This window comes from Bactrocera latifrons, unplaced genomic scaffold (assembly GCF_001853355.1).
Source record: "Bactrocera latifrons isolate USDA-ARS-PBARC rearing strain unplaced genomic scaffold, ASM185335v1 scaffold_104, whole genome shotgun sequence".
Classification (NCBI taxonomy): Eukaryota; Metazoa; Arthropoda; class Insecta; order Diptera; family Tephritidae; genus Bactrocera; species Bactrocera latifrons.
In genome coordinates this window covers 593985-621024 of record NW_017534453.1, presented here as the reverse complement: position 1 = coordinate 621024, position 27040 = coordinate 593985, and the positions used below count along the sequence as shown (strand labels likewise).

The following is a 27040-nucleotide window of genomic DNA, read 5'->3' as shown; positions in this document are numbered from 1 at the left end:
AATTATTTAATTTTTCCACTGTAATTGAATTTTTATTGTCACAATTTTTTTAAATTATAGTTAACCATTGTAAATTTATAGAATAACCGGCTGTGGTGCGTTTTCGAAAAATTCCTCAATACAAATAGGTTTCATTAGAATCCACTAGATGTCGCTTTAAGCATAAAATGACGTTTCATTTGACACACTTCGAGACAGACGTGTCAATAGACAACGAAATGAAGATTGCTGTTTTGTTCGCGGCGCAGAATCTTTTCACATTATTTTTAATTTTAACTAAAAAAAATAACAATTCTTAAAACAAAATCATTGCCCCGTCACGTAGCAAATACTAAATTCACCTGTTGGTATCTAAAAAGTGCATCAATAGAAACTTGTAAAATAAGAAGTCGAGAAAGTTTGTAAGATAGCATGGCGGGGCAAAAATTCCAGTATGATGAAAGTGGTGGAACTTTTTATTATTTCCTCCTATCATTCCTCGCATTAATTCTTGTACCCACAACCATTTATTATTGGCCACGCAAGAAAAAAGAAGGTAAGTTCTTTATTGAGAGTAGTGACAATTTTAAGCTGGTCCATTGAATTTTCCCATATAAGTTCAGTGTGAAGCATACACCTATATAAAATATTCACCATCCAGTAATTCAGTGGAAATCCATAAGCATAACAGCAGTCGACACGTTCTATTAAGAAGCAATGTCGTCGTACTTGGTGAAAGTGGCAAGTAGTATTAACAACAACATCAAATTATCACGATGTGTCAAGATCGGTGAATCGAATGCCAAGCGTAATAGTGAAAAAGCCCCACTTGACGAACTAACTACCTGATTAAGCTGACAATTGCATGTGATGAACGAAATGCGGGGTAGAGAAATAAAAATGTTAGATACATTTATTAATCTAGCCAAGTTTACACAGATGTATAGTGCATAAGCGCTTGAAAAAGCTCGTTTAATAATTGTTATATTAAAACACTTTCATATAATTAGTTTAGCTTAAACTATCTTTAGTTATCAGTTAAATTAGTTATTAAAGTATATTGTCCATTTTTCACAAACATATTTGTTATGATGTTCTTTCTTCTTTTTTACAGATGTTAATAAACTGAAGGAAGAATGCTTATGCCCAGACTGTATAAAGAAAAAAGCGATATTGGCGGCCGCGGAGCCCTATCGTATGCTGAAATCGTTACTAATTAAGTTGTGTTTAGTATTTGGTTGGGCACTGCTTGTATTACTTGCATATCGCGTATCACAATTTGATTATGAAATGGCCAGTTTCGATCCATTCGAAATTCTACAGTTGCCCCCCACCGCCTCCATGGAGGAAATAAAGAAAACGTATCGTGAATTGTCAAGAGTACTGCATCCAGATAAACCAACTGGTGATGAGAAATCTTTCATGATGTTGCGCAAGGCGTATCAGGCACTCACAGACGAAACAGCCAAGCAGAATTATGAGAAATATGGCAATCCTGATGGACCCGGTGCAATGTCTTTCGGCATAGCTTTGCCATCATGGATCGTCGAGAAAGAAAATTCCGTATGGGTACTTGGTCTATATGGCTTGATATTTATGGTAGCTTTGCCATCTGTAGTAGGCATGTGGTGGTATCGTTCAATACGCTTTTCAGGTGATAAAGTTCTGTTAGATACCTCGCAAATGTATTTCTACTTCATACATAAAACACCACATATGTTATTGAAGCGCGCTCTTATGATACTTGCTGCTAGTTTGGAATTCGATAAACGGCACAACTCACAAGTCGTCGAAAGACAATCGGACAACGAAGAAGTACCAGTAGTAAGTTATTATGATTTGTTAACAAATTTGAATGTATTTGAAAAATAAAATATATATTTTTTCATTAGCTTATTCGACAATTGCCTAATCTAAATGAAAAGTGCAAAGAGCACCCTCTCTGCCGGATGTACTCGATCAAAGCACGCGCTATATTACATGCTCACCTCTCACGTATTCCTCTTAATCCAGAAACATTAGAGAAGGATCGTCAATTTATTGTTAAAAAGTGTCCATACCTAATTCAAGAGATGGTGTCCTGTGTGCATCAATTAGTTATGTTGGCGTATGCGAGACGAGTTCCCCGTCTTCCCAGTATTGAGACTATAGAAAACTGCATGAAAATGTCTCCTATGATTATTCAAGGTTTGTGGGACTATAAATCTCCTCTACTTCAATTACCTCATCTCACTGAAGATCAGCATCTTTATTATATCAACAAAAAAAGACATATTAAAAATTTGCAGCAATTTGCGCAACTAAAACACGACGAAAGTAGGCAACTGTTAAAAAGTCTCTCTGACTTTGAGTATGAAAATGTTATGAGAGTTTTGGGGAAATTGCCACTGATTGATTTCTCCATTCGCTGCGAAGGTAAAATAATAAGCATTTTAAAATCGAACCATCTGTTTTCAAATACGTATATTTTTCTATTAGTTATCGATGATGAGAATACAAATGTTGTAACTGCTGGCGCAATAGTAACTGTTACGGTAACGTTAGTGCGTAAAGACATGAAGACCTTATTTGGTGATGCCAAAGTACCAGAAAAGCAAGGTATCAAGTAAGTACCTACCACTTTTTTTCAGTTAATTCATTTGTAATAGAATGCTATTATATGCATTTTTTAAATTAGAGCTTAATGCTGCTTAGTTCAGCATTAATCTATTGATTATAAACATATAAATATGTCCATTAAAATTTCATTCTACGGAACAAATACTTTTTCTTTCCAGGGATGACGATGATGCAGCAGCCGGTGGTGGAGGTGATGAAGAAGAAGGTGCTTCTGCTGCAGCTGCAGTACCAGTTAAAAAACAATCTGCTTGGGGTAAACAACGTAAAGGTAAAGGTGGTAAGGGAGGCAAAAAGTCTGCTAATAATCAGAAGCGCAAGGCACCTCCTGTTACCGTAGCGCAAAGCAAAACTACGGCACCTACAAATGCTGATAGTCACGAGCATAATGACGACTCTGACTCTGAGGCCGATGCCAGCGATGTGGAGGATAAAGATTGCTCGGGCGATGAGTCAGACAGTGACAAACCACAAAATAATAAGAGTGAGACATATGATGATGATGACGACGATGAAGCTTGGGAGAGACTTCAAGCCAAGCTTAATAAACGTGAAAAGCTTGAGGGTAAATCCCGTATATCTCACACAGTACACTGTCCTTATTTCCCGGAAGAAAAGCAAGAATACTGGTGGACATATATATGCGATCGTAAGTCTCGCTCGCTACTCACAGCTCCCTACCACGTCACAAGTCTAGTGGATAAGGAGGAAATACAGTTGAAATTTACAGCACCGCGTTGGCCGGGCCTGTATACATTTACAGTATGTTTAAGATCAGGTACGTTTAAAACAAATGTGTATGAATATATATTGAATGCGATTAATTACAAATAAATAAATTTTCTTTAGACTCGTATCTGGGCATGGACCAGCAACAAGAATTGAAATTGGACGTTAAAAAAGCGCCCGTCCCACCTACAGATCACCCCCAATGGGACCTTAGCGAATCGGAGCCTGAAAATAATGAACAGCACGAAAACTCAAGCGATTTCACGACTGATAGTTCCGAGGATGAGGGTACTGACTAAAAACCTTAGATTGTATTGCATTTGTATAATGATCTTACAATACCTATAGTTCATTTTTTATAAAATTTGGTTTTCAAATTTACTTTCTAATATATGTTTGAATTGATTGGATATATTAAAGAAAAATAAGAATTGCTGGGCGAAACTAAATACAAATAAAATATGATTAAGAATAAATTTTTAAAAGCGTAATATTGCAATGGTTTTTAGAAAAAATACATACCTATTTCAAAAAAAGAAATAAAATGTGAAATAAACCCAGAAGGTAATAAAAAAACTGACGAAATCTTTTTTTAGATGACAAATAATTTTGTTAATTTTGTATTTACTTATTTATCCAATTATACAATTTAAAAACAACACATAGAAAGCGAGAAATAATAAAAAATATTAATAATTTAAATTATTAAAATTTATTGAAAACAAAAGAAATCAATTTAATTTTCATTCAATGTTATCCCTATGCAGTCGTCATTTGTATAACAAAAAATACTAAAGAAATAACTTCGTAAATTTCGAAGTTAGAATAATCTCCTCAAATAAGGGTTTCAAACAAGAACTTGACTAACCCTTTAGTTTGTATGGCAGCTATATGAGAGGACGGGTGAAAAAATTCAGAGTGATATCTCAAAAACTGAGCGTTACACATATACAGACAGAGAGATGGATATAAACATATAAATCGACTCAGCTCGTTACGCTGATGAAGGTATCAGCGGTATAAAAATTATCAAAATAAATGCATACAAATGATAAAACGTAACTACAAACGCAAACACATTTCTTCAACTTAAAACTCATTATTTATTGACTGAATGTATATATGTATGTATAACAGTGAATTGGTTTAATTCGCAGCTGCACGCTTCTCGCTAACAAGTAAGTCTTCCACTTTGGCATGGGTGACATTCCTATGCGGTGTAGATTGTGTGAGCCTTTCGTTGTCCATTATTTTATGCTAATAAAAATTTAAAATAAATATTGTGATATTATTAAAGAAGTATGATGTATGTAAAGTATGAACGAATTTGGTAAGTAAATAATTACAAGGAGTATGTTGGCTTGTGTTTACTACGTTCAGTGCTCTCCGGTGATGCATGATCAAATTTACAAATAATGACTCATGAAGTGCTAGGGGGTAACTCCAAAACCATTTTAAAGTGAGAAACTAAGGACGGTGTATTTAATAAATAAAAGTTAACTAGTGTTTGTGAAACATATCCAAAAGCTAAGCAGTCGATCGCGGAAGAGGTTTATCTTAATTTTAATGTTATTATCACTAATCAATATCATCGTGATCGTTGCTAACAATCTCTTCCTTAATGTCATCTTTATTTGCTGCGGTTTCTTCTGCCTTATTAATAACTTTTTCCGCTGAACTTGATTCTTCTTCATCATCATCTTCTTCTTTGCTCGTCACGTTTTCTTCACTTGCATTCTCATTTTCATCGTTATTAGATTCTACATTTTCCTTTTTATCTTCTGTTGTTTTTTCACTCTCTTTTTCAGCAACTTCATTTTTATCACCAACAATCTTTGCATCATCGTTGCCGGTTTTGTCCGTTTCTTCGTTTTCTTTTTCACTATCATCCACAACATCTTTCTCATTTGCTTCAGAATTTTCTGCTTCTTTTCCAGCTTCTTCATCTTTGTCATTACTGACAACATTATCTTGGTTATCCGTTTCTAATTTTGCGGTTTCATCTTTTTGAGTGTTTTCCTCCGTATCTTCTTTCAAAGAATCTGTTTCCACAGACGATGTTTCTGCTTCTGTGACATTTTCTTTTTTCGCCGTTTCCGGTTCCGGCTCACTTTCCGTTTTATCTTCCGCTTCCTCATTGGATTTATCTAATGGTGTGCAAAATTATTTTAATACTTTTGTTTTACTTTTTAATTTTATTTGCATACAAAAGTATGTTCAACACACAAGAACACTAACACTGTTACATTTTACCTTTCACTACTTCCGTTTCTGCTGTGTCTTCGACATTTTCGCTGTCTCCTACTTTTGCGCTTTTTTCTTCGTCGTCGGCTTTAGTTTCCGCTTTTTGCGTCTGATTTCATGATATCAATGATATTTTTACAAATCCATTATAATTAGTTGGGATATTTTTCCAATGTGAGGGGAAAATTGAGATACGTATACATAGGTAAAGCATTAAAAGTGGTCAAAATGGATATACTCTATATCTAAGGCTCAGATTTTAAGCATTCAATGAATTGCTCGTGCGAAGCTTTAAAAGTAATGGCTTAATTTGTAGACACAAACCTCGGTCGGATCGCCTTCTGCATTATTTGGTTTCGTATCGTCACTCTTTGACTGCTCCTCAGCCACTTCTTCTTTAGCAGTCTCTGCTTTGTGTTATAAGTGAGTTAGTAACTTTAAAAGTACTTTACATATATGTATATATGTATGTAGTTTACCTATGGATTTGTCCTCTTCTGTATCGGCTTCGGCCGTTTCAGTTTCGTCTTTCTTTTCTTCATTTTGTTCCTCCTGCGCTTCATTCTTCAAGATCACAATAAATTATTCAAAGTTTCTTGTTGGCAGGTTAGTAAAAAAAAAAGCTCCAAAGCGGCGAAATTTTTATTGGCATTGCAGTTCTCGCTAGACGACAGTTACACAAAAGTACAAATATACATACATGCATGCCGCGCTGCACATAAGTACGCTTACGCCTACATATTAAAAACACATTAAACACCAGCGCAGTGCGTAATATTTAAATTTTAAAGCACATTAAAGATTTCGTCAGTAGTTTTACGTGAGCGTTGAAACTGGCAAAAATCAGCCAATGGAAGTATGTATCTCACACACACTCGATTTATCTGAAGCACCTACTACCATCATTTAACGTTATGCATATAACGTACATGGCTTATGCTACATCGTGGCAATTCAAGTATCTGACTCAATAACCGGACAAAAAAGCAAGTAGATGTTTTTATTATTGTATAAATGTATTTTACGCTCTTTACATAGCAGTCGTTTATGATACACATACATAATTCAGTTTAATTCCTTCAATTAATTGGATTTTTCTTTTCGTAAGCATGTTCTTTTTTGAACCAATATGGCAAGTTAAACTAATTGTCATACGTTTTCGTTCACGTCAAATGTTTATGTTGGGACTTGGTTAACAATACTATTTGCACACAATTATTATGTTCTCATATTAGTTTTAAATTATTTCAATTATCAAAAGTACTAAAATTTTCGCTGTTATCTCTAAGCTGTAAAATAACAATTCAACATTCATTTGTTTTAATTGTTTTATCGACTTCAATTTATGACTATTACTTGCTCCCCTTTGTGACATATGTTTAATTTTGCATTTAAAATGTAAGTACTTCAAGTTTATCATTGATGTTGATACTACACCACAGTATTCTCTGATAAATTCGAAACAATTTCGCTTTCATGAACAAATTATTCAGTTATTAAATATCTGCGTATGAATTAAATACTGTGTATAAAAAAAACAATAATTTTTTATTTTTACAACTGATCTCAATCTCGTGGTAAAACACTTACTAATGCAGGTGCAAAGTGTGTACTGCCCATATAAACAAATCCATAAAAATTAGTATTACATGCAATTAATAGAACCGAAGTAAATGTACTGTGATATAATATATCAAATAAATTATAAAAAATCGTTATTGACGTTTTAAAACGTTATGAAAAATATAAATATTTAGAACTTGCAAATTATTAAAAAAATTTGTTAAAAAATTTCTAAGCACGAATATCCAACTACATTTAATTGAAAAATGAAAAATTTCTAATTTTTGTGTTAACTTGAGAAAACCCAAATTCGTGTGTGGGTATGAGAAACACCGTGGCTTGCTGCAGCATTTCCCTATATACATATAGTTCCGTAAATTGGCACCCAACAAAATTAGGAGAATTATTCCAATTTCTTCTTAGTTACGCGAGTTTGCCATACGGACTATGTAGATATGTGCTTAGAATTAAATAAACCAACTTTTTGACTAACGAATTTGATGAAAGTATAAATACGGTTCTTGTCTTTTTTCATAAACACAAGCAATATTGCTTATTATATCTTAAGAAATTTGATGAATATTAAAAATGAACTAAAAAAGAAATAAATACATATGCATTTCATGTACGTAATGATTATTTAACATACTGTTTGTTAGTTTGCATTGCTTGCTATTCCTTTTTAATTTTACGATAATTGCTCCTGTTGTTATATTAGCACAGTAAAATGTTAAATTATAATTAAATTAGTATTGCAGAAATAAAAAGAAAGTAAGCATACAATAAGTAAAAAAATTTAAAGTGAAAATTGAGGTTTTTAATTACATATGCATATATGTACGTAATATAAATCTTTGTTAATGCTATTACGCTATACAAGACCATTACAATATTTTCTTGTCGTTAGCAATACTTAGCGCTTAGAGTGTAAGAGTTTTTGCAAAAAAAAATCGACTGCTCAAACCTCAGCATTCTTGGTCTCGCCATCATCGTTTGCACTCTCCCCAGCATCGGCAGCAGCTTGACTGTCGTCAGCCGTCTTGCCGACCTCTTCACTTTCAGGTTTCTCTTCTACATTTTCTTTGTTCTCATCATCTGATGCTTTTACTTCGCCATTTTCCTGCTTCAGCTCCAGCTGAGCACTAGAAACAGCTGTGGTATCGGCCGGTGCCAGCTTCAAGAACTGCTCCAATGTATCTATTTCATTGGCCAAATCGAAGGCATCATAATCCCCACAATATTCTTCCTGGTTGAATATTTGTGGTGGCAGTGGATGTCTTGGCTCTGGGTCACTTACTGTCGCACCATTGCTGGTTGACTTTGTTTGCATCAACTCTTTTTCGCTTTCTTTCCCCGGCTCCGTTATGTCCACAATGTCGTACTTGATATTCTTGCTATCCAAAATCATCAAAACGCGTTGCTGGCGTTTTTTGACCTAAAATTTGAAGTACATAAGAATAAATATGAGTATTTATTTGTTATATAGAACTCTTCTATACCAAAGATTTGGAACTCAATGAAACTTGCTAAAGAGAAATGAAATTGAAATTTTTGTACATTTCTTTTATGAGTAACTGCGGTAAATGAATGATACAATAAAATTATATATACAATATATATGTATGTATATACAAATATTAGTTATATGTATAGTTTAATATCTGATTTTTTTGCATTTTCTGATATTTTGAAAAAACTTATAATTTTACAACACACTGTCGATCGAACAATAGATAGAAGTCTGTTTATAATGCCCCCGATTATATTTTGAAAACAGTGTTCACAACGCACATGTATGTATGTTATGTTGTATATACATATGTTTAAAGCTGTTTGACACCGGTAAGGAACAAAGAATAACATTATGCATATACATATGTATGTTAATATATGATACACGTAGGTATACTTAAGAATATTGATAAATAATATTGATTAGATAACTAATGATATGAAAACCAAAATACGTCGTCATCATCAATATTTGATACTATTTTTGTAAAATTTAAATTTAATAGCAAAGATGCGTCACTATTAAGAATGTAACGATCAAGTCATAATAAAATATTAAATACTGTTTACATACTCGTACTTGTTGGAGGGAGTAATTGAAACCACTAAAAATTATAAAACCGGTTTGACCGAATATGGTATACAAGATGACTTAACCGCAGGCACATACATATATATATATATATATATACATATGTACATATTTCCAGCGAATAAGTGAAATATTCATCAAAATTGAGTATTAAAATACATATATAATATCATATGCAGAAATCTTTGAGTAAATACACGGTTTAGTTAAATAAGATTTCTAAACTTTTACTACGTACATATGTATGTATATTACCGACATGTATAATTTTTTGGAAAGTTCGGATCTATTCTCATGCATTCTTTTCTTGAATATAGAAGAGTTTATTTGCTTGCGTATATATTCGTATATGCTACACATTAATTGCCTTTACCTTTACAATTCTGAGATGATGGCACGTAAGCCTATAACATTTATGATTCATATCAAAGAATGAATTTTTCTTAATAGCATAAGCATGTATTATATGAGGCAAATATGTATGTGCGAAAAATTGATTCTCCATTGCGAAAGAATAGTAGATATTACTTCTTATACCCTAATTAGCTTTGATTGCTGTACAATGATTTTCGTTTATCGGATGTAACGCATATTTTAGTTTAACAGGTGGTATCTTTAAATAAAAACCAGAAGTGAAGACCACAACACTACCACAGCTCAAAGTGATGACAAACCACCACAAACACCTTAGCAGTAGCGACCATGTCAAGCATGTATAAAATTTGATCTTTCGCCCACCAGAGAACATAACAAAATCTACTTGACATTTAAACTGCTTCATGCAATCGTTCCGTGGATGGTCGTTCACATATCTAACAATTGTTGTTTTAATCATACTATTACTTTTTGAGTTAACCAATGTTAATCACGTCACCGTAGAATCACCCATTGCCGGAACCAGATTTTTAATTTTTATTTGCACATAAACTAATATTATATTTCGACGAGTTCAGGGCAGCTAGCCCCACCCGCATACATTTCTTTCACACGATAGCCGCAATTGCCAAAATAATTGGCCTCTTAGAACCATATCTACTGAATCCTTACCTCTTTATTTCCGGACATTCCGCTTACATAAACCTTAAGGACCATTTTTAACTTTGAATTGTACACCGATTTAAATAATTGCAAATATTTTTAGAAATTTTTTAATTTCCTCGATGTCCACTTTTCTTTATTTTCGTCACTGTTGCCGTTGCTCTCGCCGCTCCCGTCGTTACTTTCTGCTATAACTCGACTGCGACTCTGTGTTGCTGCTTGCCTGACTACTTTCGACGCGTTTGTTTAACTCAATATCAAATTCCTAACTTTCGTGTTATCGTTCACTTTATTTTAAACAAAATAAACAATATCTTAAATACTCAAATATTTAACACAAATTAAAAGTGGAAATTTTCTATTTCTTTCAATTACAAATTTTCAGCCCTTTCGCTCAAAGCCAATTCACAGATGTGTTGACAACACTATTCACCAGCTGTTCGAAATCTATCTTTATATTGCCGGACTCTTATAATTTATAATTTAGGGTATGCAGAAATTTAAAATAATTATTTTGTATGAGTAGACAGTAACAATATCTCCTGATGTGTGAATATATAATAATCTAATATAATAGATAATATAATATCTATATGAGTTATTTTGTTTTTTTGTTGATTATGCGATAGCAAATATTGCTCACATAAATTTTTGTACTGTTGAGTTAACAGTCGTCTAATATAATTATGGATCCGTTCTGGTGACGAAGATCGTAAGTCGTTATTGACTAAACTTTATTAAAAAGTTCGTTTACTGTTACAAATTAAAGCCCGCTTATTTGCATTGTTTACAATTATTTATTATCATGGTTCATTCTTCTTTTTTGCATTAAAATGTCTTTTAACAAAAGTCTCACCAACAAGCAATGGCACTACTAAACTAGCTTCTGCATACACCTTAACTGGTGAAGCTTCTTTCTTTATTTTACCCCAAGAAATAGCCTCATCTGGTCGAGCACCACTGTCACTGCCATCGAATTCCGAAGCTGTGTTAATAAAAACGGAATAATCGGCTCCATTTCGCATCAAATTCGCATTGCATATGTGATGCTTTATAATACCACCACCAATTATAATCATTCCCGATTTGGTGGCTTTCACAGCCATAGTGTTTAGACGTCGCAAATCAGACAAAATATCCACCACTAATCCGGGGTGACGGAAAGAGTGGAAATACATCATGTCACCTAAGCTACCATCTGTAAGCGCAGGGCAAAACACAGGTATTTTATGTTTTGCAGCCCAGTAGTATATTGAGCTGGTGTCGTTTATCCTTTCCCCAAGTCGTTGTATAATACGAGAAGGAGACCAAATCATGCCTTTCGTTTTTTGCTCTTCAACCATTTCATCAAGTAGAGGCATGAGCCAATCCTCGAACTTGCAATAGTTATCGTTCGGTACAAGCAAGTTACCTATACGATTTATACCACGATCCCTTAAATCTCTGCCAGATAATTCGAATGATCCCATGTACGTGGGAGCTAGACATTTAATAAAGTCTTCTTCAACGCCACCCGCTGTCGTTACTACACAGTCCACCATTTTGTGTTCAACGAGGAATCTTAGTGTTTCCCTTAGTCCCGACGACACTAGATTAGATGTGAATCCAAGGAATATTGTACAGCTATGTTTTCGTCTAATGAATTCATCCGTTTCATGCAAATCGGCTTCTTCAAGTTTTAACGGCTGCTGCCTACAATCAAGCTATGAATATTTTAAAATACATAAAGCTTTCCATAAAAAAATGGATACATTACCATTTGATTGATTTCTCTTATTGCCAATCCAAGATTAGTAGCTTGAAACCCTGTATTAACATATGACTCAAATAATTTTGAGTAATCAATTCCTTGATTCCAATCATATCCCTGCACAATGGGAGTGTTTTCCGGTATATTTTCACTTCGTTTAAGTACCGCTTCTTTGGCGATATCTGGTTCAACGGACATTTTCTATTGTATAATATGTAGGTTCAACCAAATTATTCAACTTTAAATAAAATACTTACAAACTTTATGCAAACTAAACTTTGTTTTGATTTAATTTGAATGTTCGAATATCGAAAGTACCACATGTTTCCAAATGAATAGGGTTAACGCTGCTCCAAAAATATATACACGAACTTGATATAAAATCTTCTAAAGCTGGTAACTTTCAGTTTAAGAAATAAAAATGTAGTACAAATAAATATCTGATTTTATAATCAGAATAATTTAAATATTTTTTAATCCAATTGGAACTCAAATAAAGCAAACCTTTATAATGTATTAAAAATAATGAAAAATTTTACCTGACTGTTGTGACATTGCAATAATAAACGAAGAACGGCAACACTACAACTCACTTTTTGGCATTTACAAATTGAAAGCAGAGAACGTATACGTTCTTTGTTGAAAGTCAAAAATTTGGAGAAACTCAGAAAAGAACAAATCCATATAGAATAATCGAAAAGGATTTTTGGTGTTGGACTATAGGAATTTTAAAAGTAGTTTTACAAAGTATACAATAGTGAAAGTGTTGTTCGAAATAGTGGGGATATATGTAACTCAGTGTGGAAAAAACGCATCATCACAATTAACAACAACAAATTGTGCCAGCGCCCTGACTCCGACCCTTTTGTGAATCTTCAATTGTAGTATTTAATTGCAAACTTATAAACCTAAAACTGTCAGAACAAAAGAGAATCTGGCGAAAAGCAGCAAACAGGAAAAATAACAAAATTACATTATAAGAAAAATACGGAAGTGCACGGAGGAGCAACAGTAACGTTATGATCAAATTGTTTTCACTGAAACAACAAAAAAAGGATGGCGAACAGTTGGCTCGCACCGGGCAGCAAAAGAAAGCATCAGCTGCACAGCTACGTATACAAAAAGGTAAAGTTTATTAAAAATATATATACATATATAATTTAATTATTGTTAAAAGCAAAATAAAAATAAGTAACCTTAACAAAAGGCAATTGTCTCCCAAACGTATGCTTATAAAAATGCGGCTGAATAAAGTTTTAGGTTTTCAAAAGTTAATGATCATATAACAGTGGATTTAGTTTCTATTGTATACAAATCTTTAATCAGTCAATGTAAATGGAACGATTCGGGTTTTTGATTACTTTGGGATGAACGTTGCAGATTTTTATTCACTCATGTGCAATTAGAAAGTCTCCAGTTCGTAGATCCATTAAAAATAATAGCTAAAATCAGTAGAACAATTTCGACTTCTTTGTTTTCTTAATTTTACTAACCTAAATGTGTGTCAACACTCAAATACTCATAAGCTTGGTTTTCTTATTGTGCGGTATATTAAGAATCTCAAAAATTGTTGCTTTGATAACTATTTTAAATTAATTTTTTTTATTTATGTATAGACATCAACGAGTTAAACCTGCCGAAAACATGCGCCACTGAGTTTCCCGATCCAAATGATTTACTCAATTTTAAGCTAACGATTTGTCCTGACGAAGGTTTCTACAGAAACGGACGTTTCGTTTTCAGTTTTCGTGTAGGACCCAACTACCCACATGAACCACCAAAAGTAAAATGCGAAACACAAGTCTACCATCCAAATATCGATCTAGAAGGAAACGTCTGTTTAAATATTTTGCGTGAAGACTGGAATCCAGTGCTGACAATTAGTTCTATTGTTTACGGATTACAATTTCTTTTCTTGGTGCGTTAAATCTGTATATTTTATAATTAGCTTATACTAAAAATTTGATTACTTTACATTTAATTTGAACCATATAATACTTTACAGGAACCTAACCCGGAAGATCCACTGAATAAGGAAGCAGCAGATCAATTGCAATCAAATCGTGCGCTCTTTGAACGCAATGTGTTAAGAGCGATGCAGGGTCATACTGTGGGTGATACCCAGTTTGAGGCATGTCTCAAGTGATACCGAGAATCAACAATTTAATTTTAGGATCAGCGTCTGCCTCCACAACTTTATATTAGGTTTTGGTGGGCGTTTTTATATTAATTTAATTTTCAATATTAATTAAAGAAAGAAAGCAGCAAGATAATTTGATTTGATTTATTTGTGTTGATTATAAAGTCCGCACACTTCATTTCGGAAATCGTAAGTAAGATCCCTCATATTTCACAATTACGGATTAAAAAATAAATTTTTATTTTCATCCCATTAGTATATTAAAATCGATTAAAAACAATAACGTTCACGTAAATCTTCCTAAAAGCAGATTTTTTTTACCAAGTCCTAATCATTTTCTAGTACTTTCTTAAAAAAAATTAAAATGCATTTTTGAATAAACATGTATGTGTATATATATATGCTTGTAGGTACATATATTTAGACACATTTGTAAAATTTACAATTTCAAACTGTTCTCTTTTAAACGAATATTACGCCAAACACTTAAATCAGATACAGCCGACTGCCGTCCAGTCGTTGTGCGAAGATCATTGAGACTGAAATATATCAATAATGTATGTATATCATATACTTTAATATATTTGAATGTATAATAACTTACCGACATATCAAGCCCACGCTAATGTCCTCGGTGGCCATAATTTTGAGTAGATTTTGGACGAATTGTGTAGGCAGTAATTTAAGTACCGGCCGTATACGTTCTCCACCACACTCGACCAGCAAAGAAATAAAACGATATGCAAAATACACTTTTGGCGTCAACTCGTCCGACGTAACAAATTTCTGTAATACTTTAAAGATATGTTGTACACTAGATTGCAATGGCTCTTTAAGGTTTGCCGATCGGACTGCATCTCGTGAAACCGTCGAACCAACATTATCAACATTACTAATAACACCAGCAGCTGACAATAGGGGGTGAGTGTCACTAAGGAAATCATTCGAACATGAGTTATCCGAACCGCCTTCCTGATTCAGTTTTCGTAATTTCGGTACATTATTTAAATCCAAATCACCGCTGTTGCAGTCTTCACTATGCGTACGTGTACGCTTTTGTTGTAAGTTACCAATGGCACCTTGGCGATGTTCCAGTGCCGAAATAATGCAGTATACGGACAGCAGAGCCAAGACATGTGACTGGGGTTCATTTATTTCTCCGCTAAAAGTAGCGAATGAGAGAATAATTAATAGACTATTTTCTTTTATTTATTTAATGTGCATAGTAAAATAACCAAATTTTTTTTTTTGTATGTAGAACTTAGATTGGTAGAAATTACCCAAATCACCTGTTTAATGGAGATTTGGACACTCTAATCGCTCTTAGCTGAAATTTGGCTCTCTTGGAATGCTGTTTTGACATATTTTTAGCTTTCATAACACATCTGTACATATGTACATACATGTGTACGAACATGAACACTTAACATATAATATTTTATAATATCAATTCTAATTTATATTTTATTAACAACCTGGATTTGTTTACTTTCTTCGTTCGGTATTAGTAATTGAATATAAGACATTTAATATACTCACCCAACCATTTTATGTGCATATGATGGTATTACGTCCTTCAGTAGCGCCTCAGTGTTGCGTTCAATGTCCAAGTGTAAAATAGCAAATACTATATCCATGGCTTTCATCATGTCCTTTAAAGAAATCAAAACGTAAAATTTAAATTATTTAATTTTTACTTTTTTTTTTTTTGTTTTGATACTCTAAACTGGGCATATTAATATTTGCGCCATTATGAATGTGATAACGTTCTAGAATTCTGCACATGTATATAGCTTGTTTACTAATTACCTTTGTATATTTGCAGATCATTATTTCGTGTACCAAATGTCTTGTTAACCAAGTCGGGCCACCAGATTGTAATAAAGACTCCAGCACCTGTGCTGACATTACTGGCAACCAGCCATGCTCGGCCACAGTTTTCCACACCTCACGAAACTGATCAGAAAGTGGTGTTTGTGACACTAGATTTTGTGTGAGCGTTATACTCCGAGATTTGGTATTGCCCGAGGGATGTGCATCTTGTTGCATTTTACGTATTATTTGAAAGGACAAGCCCAGGCGCTCTTTTACATTTTCCTGTGAAGCCATCTCTTCACTGCTGAGTGGTGTTAAAAATTGTTGTATCATATTTAATGGTTTGAGCAGCTCATTCTCACGAACTGAATACATATAAGCGCATAAAAATGAAGTAGCGCACACGGAGAAGGAGAACATTCTACGTTTGATATTCTCTAATATACTTTTCACATCGGTCGATGTAAGTATGTCCTTTTCCCATGCAATAAGCACATGATTGAGCACTCCAGGCAGATTTAAGCATATATCTTGCCATGTAAGATTACTGAAAGGAAAGCATTTATTATTATAATCTTCACGAGTATATGGAAGTTGCAATTTCTTGTTACCAACCTGTTTTTATGTTGTGCCTCGGGGCTTCGCAAACTCAATAACAATTCGTCCACAATTTGTTCGTCGCACAGTGCGATCATATTACGTGGATTTTTCGGCTTATTACGTTCGGCCATGCATTCACGCACCCACTTCTCGAAGAAGGAGTCACCATGTTCCGATAAAACGACCTGCAAAAGTTAATGGTTTTTAATAAGGTCCTCGATGAATTGAGTCTCATGCGCTCACATCAGATCCATATGTTTGTACTATGAACGTCAGCATCAGAAATGACACATCAAAAAGTGTTGAACGTATAATTGAGGGTTTACCAATTTCACCGGGAACTTGTTTCGAATTTTCATTACACTGTATCAGTCGTGTAACGAATGTTTTTAAACGACCTTCCACTGTTGCCACAGACAATATCAAATCGAAACTGTTACCTGTTAATATAGCAAGGTAATTTAATAGGGAGTTGAGAGAATTTTTTTCACATATTATAAATGTTTACTTACCGACTAAAACTTGGCAGAGCACACCTAATAGCGCTTCCTGAACTTTGTTGTAATCGGTGCTTAGTGTCTTGAGTACACCGGATAGCGGCACTTCTGCGCGTATGATGAAATTGATTATTGACAAAGCTTGGTTGCCCGTTTCACGTTTTTGAAGCATTAATGATGTGCTCTCACTGCAATAAATTAACAAGTGATTAATTATTTAGGTTTATTAATATTGAGAATATTTAAAAATATAATTATTTAATATTACTAAATGTACGTTCAATACTTCTTAAATATACGAATTGAGCTACTTCATATATGGGCCGAGTTGCAAATAACAGATTTATATTGAACTTTTTCCTTTCGTAATTTTGTAAATATTAATTGAAAATATATTTTTTTTTTTTACTTTCAAATCCAAATACCGGCGTCATAAATTAAAAATAAATTTTTGAGCTTAAATATTGGTTTGAAAGTTATTTTTTAATCCCGAATTGCTTTTGATAGTTCATAATCAAAAATTAAAAAAAGAAATGTTTTTGAATTTACATTTCTTCGCGTTTTTGTACTTCGTGTTCTACTATTTTGAACTAAAGTGCGCTCAATTTATATTTTATCTATTTTTAATTTTGATTCGGGATTAGAAATACAATTTTCAAATTTTAAATCGGATTTTGTATTGAAAATAAAAATTTTCCAAAACCTCTGGGATTACAAATTGAATTTTCAATTCAATAATAAATATTACAACATGAAATTTAAATTAAATTGTTTATTCAAAAAAAAAAAAATCGCAACACCTAAATGACTAGCCTTTTCCTGTTATTATAATTTCATATGTTACTTGCCGTTGTGCAGCAAAATGTTTAACATGCACATCAGTGACCAGATGTTGCTTAGTCCAATCGTTCAACAGATACTCTATAATGTTACACGAGCACTTCGTATCCATTAAATCGAGTAGCAAATTATCCTCTAAAAGTTGCTCAAAAGCCTCAACTACCTCAGGGATATGATCGGTGGGCGTTTGCTCGTCATTAGCTGAAAATACAGGAAAAATTAATTACATTTTCTTAAACTTAATTAAAGACATGCTTACAACGTTGAAGTGCATGCAATTGCTTTATGATGTGTGGCACTTTGAAGAATGTGAATGCGCCCCACAATGTGTCACGGCTAACTTCCACTACATTACTCAGTGAAATGAAGCCCGCGCGCACAATTTCGTAAATTAAACGTGTGAGGGAATAGTTTTTTAGGCGTTGTATCATTTGCAACTCGGCGACAAAGTATGATGTGTCATTACATGGATTTAATAATACTTCCACAGCTAAGAGCGGTTGTACGCAATAGCTTATTGACTCCACGCCTTTTGAATGCAAACGTGGCATAGTTAACTTAGTAGCATCTAAATATGCCAGCTGTTGCAGCGATTGTGCTATAGACATATTACGCGACGATAAATGACTACTAACTAGTGTATTCTTTAGGCCGTTGTATTTGTCACGTATTTTACCATACATTTCTACGTCATCATAACAACCGATATAAAATATGCCCATCAAGTATTGATTGGATATAAATTTATCGACAATAATACATGTTTTCTCGAACATAAATGATTGTTCTGCGCTAATTTCCCCGCCAATTTCATAGTTTTTCATGATCATAGCAACTATTTGTATTATCCAATATACTAAAGAAGCAATCGCATTGGGTAATATACCCTCCTCTGGTTTGTTTCTGTTAATAACGCAGAAATATTAGAAAGGTTAAAAGCAACAAAGAGCGATAGTGAAACTTACCTGCACGTTACACCATCCATAACATCTTCCAGGAATTCTAACAACGCTGCGATGCAATAAACGCGATCGAAGTGATCATATTTCGATATTCGCCGTAAAACAGCGGCATGTGAGACCAAATTTGCACAGAGACAGTGTTTTAAATAATTTAATATTAACTAAAAATATAGAAATATGTATGAAAAAATATGTGTATATAAAATAGGTGAGTAGAATTGACTTACCGGGTTGGCATTCGAACCCACTAAAGATTGCTGTAGTATACAATCAGCCAAGTTATAAGCATCACCACTAACTCCGCGCGGGAGCACCTATGTAAATTTTAAGAGTAAAACATTTGAGCTTTAAAAGAAGAACTTCGAAAAATACATAGATTTACAATACAAATTAATGTAAATGCGCACACGAATCAAACTTGTCAATGGACTTGGACAAAGTAAGCTGACGCATTTTTTAACGTCTACAATATGAAAACATATAATTATTTTAGAATTTTTTTGTCAACGGAGCGAGCGAAAGTAAAACTAGTAGTGAAGGATTGAAAAACAGACGAAATATATTTTTTACGAAATTTTGCTTTTTGATTTGCTTTTATTTAATTGAAGCTAACAAAGATACTTAGTCTAATTAAATCGGGGGAAAACTATGAATGTTTTAAATTCAATAAGTCGTGCAATACTACAAAATTTTCTCAAACTAAATAAATTACAATTGGCTACTGTTGCATATCAGTTTAAAGTCGAACGACCAGTTTATTATCCCGACAGACAAAATGAAATGCAGCGATTTAGTGAACAACAGAAGTCACAGTTGGTCGCAGAAACACAAGAGAAGAAGAAACTTCCGAGGGATTATTACTACAAAATACTGGGTGTGAAACGACACGCATCGACGCAGCAAATCAAAGCAGCGTATTATACTTTGGCAAAACGATTTCATCCAGATGCAGGTAGCATATCTGGAAGCCTATAAGAGTCAAAACACTGTTGATATTCTATATCTGAAATTATGAAAATATTTTTTTTTTTTGTGGATTATGTTGACCTTTTCGATTTATAGGTAATTCGCCACCTCACGAGTCCAAACGATTTCAAGAAATTTCAAATGCTTATCATATACTAACGGATGAATCCAAGCGCCTGGAATATGACCAGTTGGGCATGGTAAAGGATGAGCAATCATTTTTGCATAAATTCACTAATTTGGGCAATGGTTTTACTAATCGCAAAGGAGAAGTTGTTCTACCCACTACTCGCGAGGGTAAATTTAAAACATACATCAACATTATGATATAATTTTAAACTTCTCCATAGAAATGATAAAAATGACATCTGGTGAATCTAGGCTGGAGCTTACGTTTTTGGAAGCAGCCCATGGATTAAAGAAAAATATTGACATACGTTTTCTAAAAAAATGCCCAGCGTGCAACGGTAAGTCACCACAGCTTGTCAACCGTAGCAAACCCGACCTGTGCAGAAAATGTCAAGGAATTGGAAAATTAACCAAGAAAACTGCCACATATACCAGTATCCAAGTTTGTGATCAGTGTCATGGCAAAAGATATATTAATCGTAACGAGTGCGATACATGCGAAAACCGTGGCGTTGTGCTAGAGACAGTTCGAATTGTAGCACAAGTACCACCGGGAGTAAAAAATGGTGAATTAGTACCTGTTGATAATCCAAAAACGAAGCAACGCATCCATTACCGCGTACAAGTGCAACCGAGTGACATCTTTCAACGTATAGGCAACAATGTACTTTCAGACAAGTACATTAGTATTTCGGACGCAGTATTAGGTGGAACTTTTAAAGTACGTGGCATATACGAAGAACTAGAAGTTAAACTAGATCCCGGAACTGAAAGCCACACCACAAAAACTTTAAAAGGCAAAGGTATTAGATCTCGTGATGGTACTGGTGATCACATCATCAACTTTAAAATACGTATTCCTCGGCAATTAAGTATGAAACAGCGTCAACTAATAATGGCCTTAGCCAAGACGGAGGATCACACATTTGAACGACCTATTTAGTGCCGCATATATGAAGTAATTGAATATGCAAAGCCGAATCTGCCAAATACTATAAGTTAGGTTTTTAGTTAAAATTTTTGGAGATCCGAAAATTTAAAGTCCTTTTAAGAACAAATATTTCAATTGTTTCTTTGAAAAATCTGTAATTAAACCCAAATATTTTGAATTGAAACTTGACTTCTTTTATTTAACTTTTCTTTAAATAATTACATTGCTCTCCACTTACTCGCTTAATATTGGTACCCCAAAGCGCAACATTCCAACGTTCACGCCAAGCACGTAAAATCATCAATTTCAACAAACTGGTTTTACTTGGTTTTTGTAGTTCCATTGTATTATCTTTCATTTTAAAGATATTGGAAACAATATACAAATTATATTAACTTAGATCACAAAAAACATTCTCTCAACACAAAAACTAAACAATAACTAAACGGCGATGTGCCAAATTGTTATTCATGTATCGAATACTGCATGTTATCGAAATTGATTGTTCAGTCTCGTGAATTTACATGCGTGCTAATTTACATGCCATCCGACATGCTATGCAATACGAGCACCATTCAACTACCAGATATAAAGTGTGACAGAAACATCATTTTCAAAGTATTACCTGAAATTTATATATATTTTTTAATATTATTATATTTAGGGAGAGTAAGAACATTATTTATGAGTGATTACTATCTCAATATAATCATAATAAAACGAATTGAATCAAAAGTTATTTTTATGTATTTCCTTAGTTTCTGAACGTCTTTCAGAATATGTTAACTCAATAATTTTAATAAGATGAACATGGAAATTTCATACTCATGACTGGTAGTAGATATCTGTAAATTTATCGTAAAAACTTTTACCGGCAATAAACTTTTGTTATGGTGATGCTTGTCAATCATCTACAAAATAGAGTACTATCGCAAATTTATCGACACAAATCAAAGCATATGGACATCAAGAAGGCAAACAACAAGAATAGACGTACAGATGACAAAGATCATCAAAACAACTTCGACCACTGAAAATTAAACAAGTAGATCTTTAACTTATTATTATTATTAAGAAATATCAAAGTTTTAGTTGGTTTCTCTACAAAGAGTGCGAAAACTGTGAACTGAACATTATTTAAAAGGCAGGAAAATCAAGAAAGTAAGTATATACATACATATTATTGGTCATTTTGTTTTCTTGATTAAATTTTATCAGCCAGCAAGCTTTTCTCTACATAGATTTGTTTGGTCATTTTTGTCTTTTTGTTTTGATTAAATAAAAATATAACTGGTACTCATGATATATTCAAAAATAGGGAGTATATACACATTAAATTTGGAGAATAATCATACGATTTTAGCACAGAATTAAGTAATTTTTTGTCATTGCGTTTTAATAAATTATTCAATACATATGTATATGTCATACATACATATTTATAAAAATATGTGTATAATCGAATAAAGGAAAATCTTCGTAAATATTAAACGCCAGCTAAAGTAAATTCAAAGCCGTATAGCTGTATTATAAAATGTTGGTAAAAATAAATATCTTTTAGAAAAGAAAAAATCATTAGCTATAAACTAAATACATTCATGCACAATCATAAGATATTTTGAACAATATATACATATGTACATGTTATACAAAAACAAAATGATATAAAGTTTTGATAACATATGGTGAACTTTACGCAGTCCAAAATTAACCATATCAGAATAAAAACCCTCACATAATTTATGCATCTGTGAGTTAATATGATTTTATCACAAAACCCTTTTAAAAGGTGTATGTGTATATGCCGTGAAACTATGTGTCTTCGGTGTCTGAAGGTGTCTGCGATGAAGGGTTCACATTTTTCAACCTGTAACCTAGTGACTTTGTATTTTATGAGACATATTCAGATCTTCGTCGTCTTTTTATGTTAGAGAAACTCTGCTCTAAAAGAAACATAAATAACCATATATTGTATACCATATTTCTATTCGAAAAATTATTAAACCGTTATTAACATGTTCATAATTTTCATATTAAATTAGGTTTCCAGAGCAATCACCATATATTATTTATTTAATACCAGTAAGTTTAAATACTGAAAATCTTTATAAACAAATATTATATTCCTAAATTTTAATAAAATTTCAGTTCATCATAGACTAGAATAAGTTGAAATCTTTTTGAACTCGAACAAAAGCATTGTTTTGTTGTGACATATAGTACTTTGGATAATGATGAATTTATTGGGACGCCCGGACATTGAAGCTGGCGAAGTTTTTGTTAATTTCAATCAAAATGATACGTAAGTTAAATTTATTTTAATTTTTGTCTAATAAAAATAAAAAAACTAAATGTTTAATATACTCTTTAGATCATTGGCAGTTGCAACACGATCGGGTTATAGTTTATACAGTCTGAGTTCAGTAGATCTAACATTGGATAAAATATACAGTTGCCATACGGATGAGATATTCCTTATTGAACGCCTTTTTGAAAGTTCTTTGGTCGCGGTTGTATCTCAGCGGTCTCCACGAAAGCTTAAAGTAAGAAAACAATGGTGTTTTTGTTATATTGCAGATGTTTTAATTTTTGTTAATATTATTATAAGGTATGTCATTTTAAAAAACAGAGTGAAATTTGTAATTATTCATACTCGAATACCATATTGGCTGTTAAACTAAATCGGGAACGTCTAATTGTATGCCTGGAAGAAAGTTTATATATTCACAATATCCAGGATATGAAAGTAGTCCATACGATACGTGATACTCCATGCAATCCAAATGGTCTCTGCGCACTTTCTTCCTCATCAGAGCACTGTTATTTGGCCTATCCGGGAAGCGTCACCTCAGGGGAAGTTCAAATTTTTGACGCAATAAATTTACATGCCAAGACCATGATACCTGCTCACGATTCACCATTGGCTGCATTGGCATTTAGCCCGTCTGGAACTGAAATCGCTACAGCTAGTGAGCGTGGTACCGTAATACGCGTTTTTTCATCTCTTGATGGCAGCAAGCTGTTCGAAATGCGTCGTGGTCTCAAGCGTTGCGTGGCGATTGCATCGCTCTCATTTAGTACATGCGCAAAATATTTAGTGTCGAGTTCAAACACGGAAACAGTACATATATTTCGTTTGGATCGGTCAGCTGCCGAGCAGGCTGACTCAAAGCAAACATCGGATGATTGGATGGGGTTCGTTAAACATATATTTGATATTATTATATTTTTCTTGTTTTAAATGTTACTATTTTGCATTGTACCTTTTGCATTTTTTTACCTTTCTGTCGTTCTTTTATTTCTAAAACATTTTCACTCATATATTTTATACGTTTCTTTTTCTTCCTTGAAAATCGCACACCCGCTCTCAACATCCAACATCTATACCTGTTTTCAACACCAACCAAACAACTCTAAACTATCAACCATTACATAACACCCTAATTCGACACCCTCGCCACCTTTCATATTTTGTCATCATTGTCCAACCGTTTGTCGTCGCTCTACCCCACGTCAACTCTCTCATGCTGTTAGTTACTCCTTTTTTAGATATCTCAGCAAAACCGTGACCAGCTATCTGCCCACTCAAGTAACGGATGTATTCAGTCAGGGTCGAGCATTTACATCAGTGACATTACCGGAGGCTGGTGTTCGGCGTATGTGTGCAATCACAACAATACAAAAACAACTAAGGTGAGTTTACTTAAGTATGGATAAAGTTAATTCGTGCAAAATCAGCTTTGTTTTTGTGAACACCGATTGAGGGGAAATCGCTTTAAACTTTTGAACAGTCCAAAAATCTGGTATACCATATACAAAATAGGTTTAAAAAACGTAACTTCGTAAATTTTGCTCGAAAGCACTAAACAATTTTGACACACCATATCTTGAAATATGTATTATGCGTTCAATTAATGATGAATTTAGTATCTTATCATAGAGGTAAATTTGACTTGGTAAATTCAACCAGATCAGGTATGCAATATTTGTAGTTGAATGTTAATATATTACCTACCAAGGTCAAATAAACTGAACAAAACTATTTTCTTAGAATCACAGCATATATGTATCTGTATCTCCAGCGGTGAGGGTATATGTACCTAGTTATACATAAAAAGACCAAAATAGGTACTCGCAAGGTATTATATATGCTTTCTATTGATCGATTGTTTTTAAGCTGTAGACAGTGTAGGAGAACATTTCAGCTTCAGTTTTGTATACATATACATACATATTTACATACATTAATGCATTGTATTTACCTTTGCGTGGTTGATAACATATCCATGGTTAAGAAGAATATTTTGGTAATACTTTCACAACATATTACAATATGTCCATAGATGCTATTTAAAACAAAATCGAAAAAAAATTTTCCACTCAGATATTTAGAGTAACAAATTGAAAAGAGAGTGACCAATTATCGCATGGTTGAGCTTTTAATGATTTATAGTAGTAAAGGAAAGAATAATTATAATTTTTTGGTATTATTAACAAAAACTAAAATGGTTTTAAGTTTATAATATTCTATTCCGGTTATATATTTATATGTATTTAATTCTTGGCTTTTGTTCTTTTCAGACTTTTGGTGGCTTCACAAGACGGTTACTTATATGTCTACTCCATACCCTCTATTGAGGGCGGTGAATGTCAGCTTATTAAGAAGCATGATATACGCCTAGACGATTTTTATGCAATGGACATTAAAGGCAGGATTTATTACTAAATTTTCATCCACACATACCAAAATTCCATTGCTCGCCGTCATAATCGATAACATAATCTTAAACACCATACCATATAATTAGCATAAAATATGAATAATGAATTCATTTACATACATATATTAGTATTATAGTGGTACTCATGAAAACTCACAAACATTTAACAACGCAATTCAGTTTTACTCATTTTCTTAAAAATTTTGAGAACGTAATCAAAACAATTATGTGATGTTCTGTTAAAACAGCAGAAATGCTTAATCGGAAAAATTAAACATTTAATTACAATGGCCTTAGCTTTAAGCAATAGATCTCATTAAACTTTCAACGATGATCTTGTGACTCCATAATGCTTTGCTGTTGCTGGGGCAACAATTCTTGTCCATTTTGGCTTAGCAGACCCTTCTATCGTAGTAACGAATAAGTTGTTATTCATTCTTTTTTGGTTAATTTTTAATATTGTTTTCATTTTATTTTATTTTTGTATTTTCCTTTATTTTGATATATTTTTTTATTTTTACCACTTTCTTTTATTTTTACTACTTTTTTATATTTTTACTACTCTTTTATTTTGATTCGTAAACTTGTACCAATGACAACAGTACATTGCTTTGGTATAAAAAATGAGTAACGCTGATATGGCTGAGTTTTGCTGAGAACCCACTGTTATTATTTTAAACTAGGTAAATTTTTTGTTACAGTTGATTCGCCACAACCGCTGGGAGGTGCAGGTGCTGGCACAGCTGTTACTGAAGTTATAAGTGAAGATGAGTCATCTAAACAGAGTACAGCCAGTGGAGCCACTTATGCTTCTGCAGTGAAAGGCGATGAAAAGGCCGCACAGCCTTAGATGTGTCACACTTTTAAAGATTCGCTATTACCACCACAAACTTCACAAACTACCTAAGTCTGCGAATGAAGTTTCCTGCGAAGGGAATATCCATGAATATCGATTGATTATATTTCTGTGACAATGTGATGCAGTTTTTATTTTATATAAACCTAGGGTTAGCGCTCACAATTTTATCTGTAATTTACATTTTCCAAAATTTAATTTTCATTTAAAGAACGACTCATTGTTCTAAACAAATTTAGCAATGCTCGATCGTAAAATAGAGTATATCTTTTGTTTATAGATTTGAATATTGAGATTAAGAATTAAACTAAAAAATGTCTACATATATAATAAAAAAAGATTTGGTACATAAAAGCTTATACCCTCCTCTCCCAATATCATTTTTTATTATCTCAAATGTTCACCTGTGTATTACTTTAATTTTGTCAATTTACAGTAATAAATATTTGTGTTTGCATTTGCTAATATATATATATAAAAAAAAACTTGAACCTATTGGTAAAAATAAAATAAAAATGTTAGTTATAAGAACTTTTGTTTTAATTTACTTTAATAAAAAA

General features: G+C 33.1%; 7 protein-coding genes across 12 annotated transcripts; 4 read left to right on the top strand and 3 right to left on the bottom strand.

Moving 5' to 3' along the window:
- Nucleotides 1–183: 183 nt before the first annotated feature.
- Nucleotides 184–3806, top strand: LOC108969209 (translocation protein SEC63 homolog). Its single transcript, XM_018933754.1, has 6 exons — nt 184–535; nt 1094–1803; nt 1872–2394; nt 2458–2584; nt 2757–3373; nt 3445–3806. The coding sequence occupies exons 1-6, from the start codon at nt 412–414 to the stop codon at nt 3621–3623; spliced, it is 2280 nt and encodes a 759-aa protein (XP_018789299.1). The 5' UTR covers nt 184–411; the 3' UTR covers nt 3624–3806.
- A 684-nt stretch (nt 3807–4490) lies between these two features.
- Nucleotides 4491–10658, bottom strand: LOC108969171 (myb-like protein X). 3 transcript variants are annotated; one of them, XM_018933730.1, is made up of 7 exons: nt 10283–10658; nt 8096–8566; nt 6048–6132; nt 5893–5978; nt 5578–5677; nt 4671–5471; nt 4491–4581 (listed from the first exon to the last, which is right to left on the bottom strand). In XM_018933730.1, exons 1-6 carry the CDS (start codon nt 10325–10327, stop codon nt 4903–4905), a joined length of 1356 nt encoding a protein of 451 aa, XP_018789275.1. In that variant the 5' UTR covers nt 10328–10658; the 3' UTR covers nt 4491–4581; nt 4671–4902. The 3 variants fall into 3 exon arrangements, with proteins under 3 accessions (XP_018789275.1, XP_018789270.1, XP_018789271.1); XM_018933725.1 differs by lacking the exon at nt 10283–10658 and adding an exon at nt 9609–10208; XM_018933726.1 differs by lacking the exon at nt 10283–10658 and adding an exon at nt 9609–10207 and having other exon boundaries at nt 5893–5975.
- Nucleotides 10659–11050: 392 nt separating this feature from the next.
- LOC108968916 (probable deoxyhypusine synthase) lies at nt 11051–12382 on the bottom strand. Of its 2 annotated transcripts, XM_018933271.1 has the most exons (3): nt 12281–12382; nt 12030–12224; nt 11051–11976 (listed from the first exon to the last, which is right to left on the bottom strand). In XM_018933271.1, exons 1-3 carry the CDS (start codon nt 12344–12346, stop codon nt 11077–11079), a joined length of 1161 nt encoding a protein of 386 aa, XP_018788816.1. In that variant the 5' UTR covers nt 12347–12382; the 3' UTR covers nt 11051–11076. The 2 variants fall into 2 exon arrangements, with proteins under 2 accessions (XP_018788816.1, XP_018788824.1); XM_018933279.1 differs by having other exon boundaries at nt 12030–12382.
- A 236-nt stretch (nt 12383–12618) lies between these two features.
- On the top strand, nt 12619–14296 carry LOC108969132 (nedd8-conjugating enzyme Ubc12). The gene is made up of 3 exons (XM_018933686.1): nt 12619–13148; nt 13640–13941; nt 14029–14296. The coding sequence occupies exons 1-3, from the start codon at nt 13043–13045 to the stop codon at nt 14167–14169; spliced, it is 549 nt and encodes a 182-aa protein (XP_018789231.1). The 5' UTR covers nt 12619–13042; the 3' UTR covers nt 14170–14296.
- A 258-nt stretch (nt 14297–14554) lies between these two features.
- Nucleotides 14555–21324, bottom strand: LOC108969122 (mediator of RNA polymerase II transcription subunit 24). Its single transcript, XM_018933664.1, has 12 exons — nt 21142–21324; nt 19105–19191; nt 18881–19038; nt 18175–18818; nt 17924–18116; nt 17091–17263; nt 16822–17018; nt 16594–16763; nt 15973–16525; nt 15703–15815; nt 14768–15325; nt 14555–14702 (listed from the first exon to the last, which is right to left on the bottom strand). Exons 1-12 carry the CDS (start codon nt 21259–21261, stop codon nt 14603–14605), a joined length of 3066 nt encoding a protein of 1021 aa, XP_018789209.1. The 5' UTR covers nt 21262–21324; the 3' UTR covers nt 14555–14602.
- Nucleotides 19337–21092, top strand: LOC108969129 (chaperone protein DnaJ). Its single transcript, XM_018933674.1, has 3 exons — nt 19337–19829; nt 19940–20140; nt 20194–21092. The coding sequence occupies exons 1-3, from the start codon at nt 19526–19528 to the stop codon at nt 20913–20915; spliced, it is 1227 nt and encodes a 408-aa protein (XP_018789219.1). The 5' UTR covers nt 19337–19525; the 3' UTR covers nt 20916–21092.
- A 542-nt stretch (nt 21325–21866) lies between the features above and the next one.
- Nucleotides 21867–26911, top strand: LOC108969054 (WD repeat domain phosphoinositide-interacting protein 2). Of its 3 annotated transcripts, none has more exons than XM_018933551.1 (8): nt 21867–22064; nt 22946–22985; nt 23052–23205; nt 23275–23446; nt 23512–24098; nt 24438–24596; nt 25485–25612; nt 26326–26911. In XM_018933551.1, the coding sequence occupies exons 3-8, from the start codon at nt 23135–23137 to the stop codon at nt 26472–26474; spliced, it is 1266 nt and encodes a 421-aa protein (XP_018789096.1). In that variant the 5' UTR covers nt 21867–22064; nt 22946–22985; nt 23052–23134; the 3' UTR covers nt 26475–26911. The 3 variants fall into 3 exon arrangements, with proteins under 3 accessions (XP_018789096.1, XP_018789105.1, XP_018789113.1); XM_018933568.1 differs by having other exon boundaries at nt 21870–22064; nt 24453–24596; nt 26326–26909; XM_018933560.1 differs by lacking the exon at nt 22946–22985.
- Nucleotides 26912–27040: the final 129 nt, after the last annotated feature.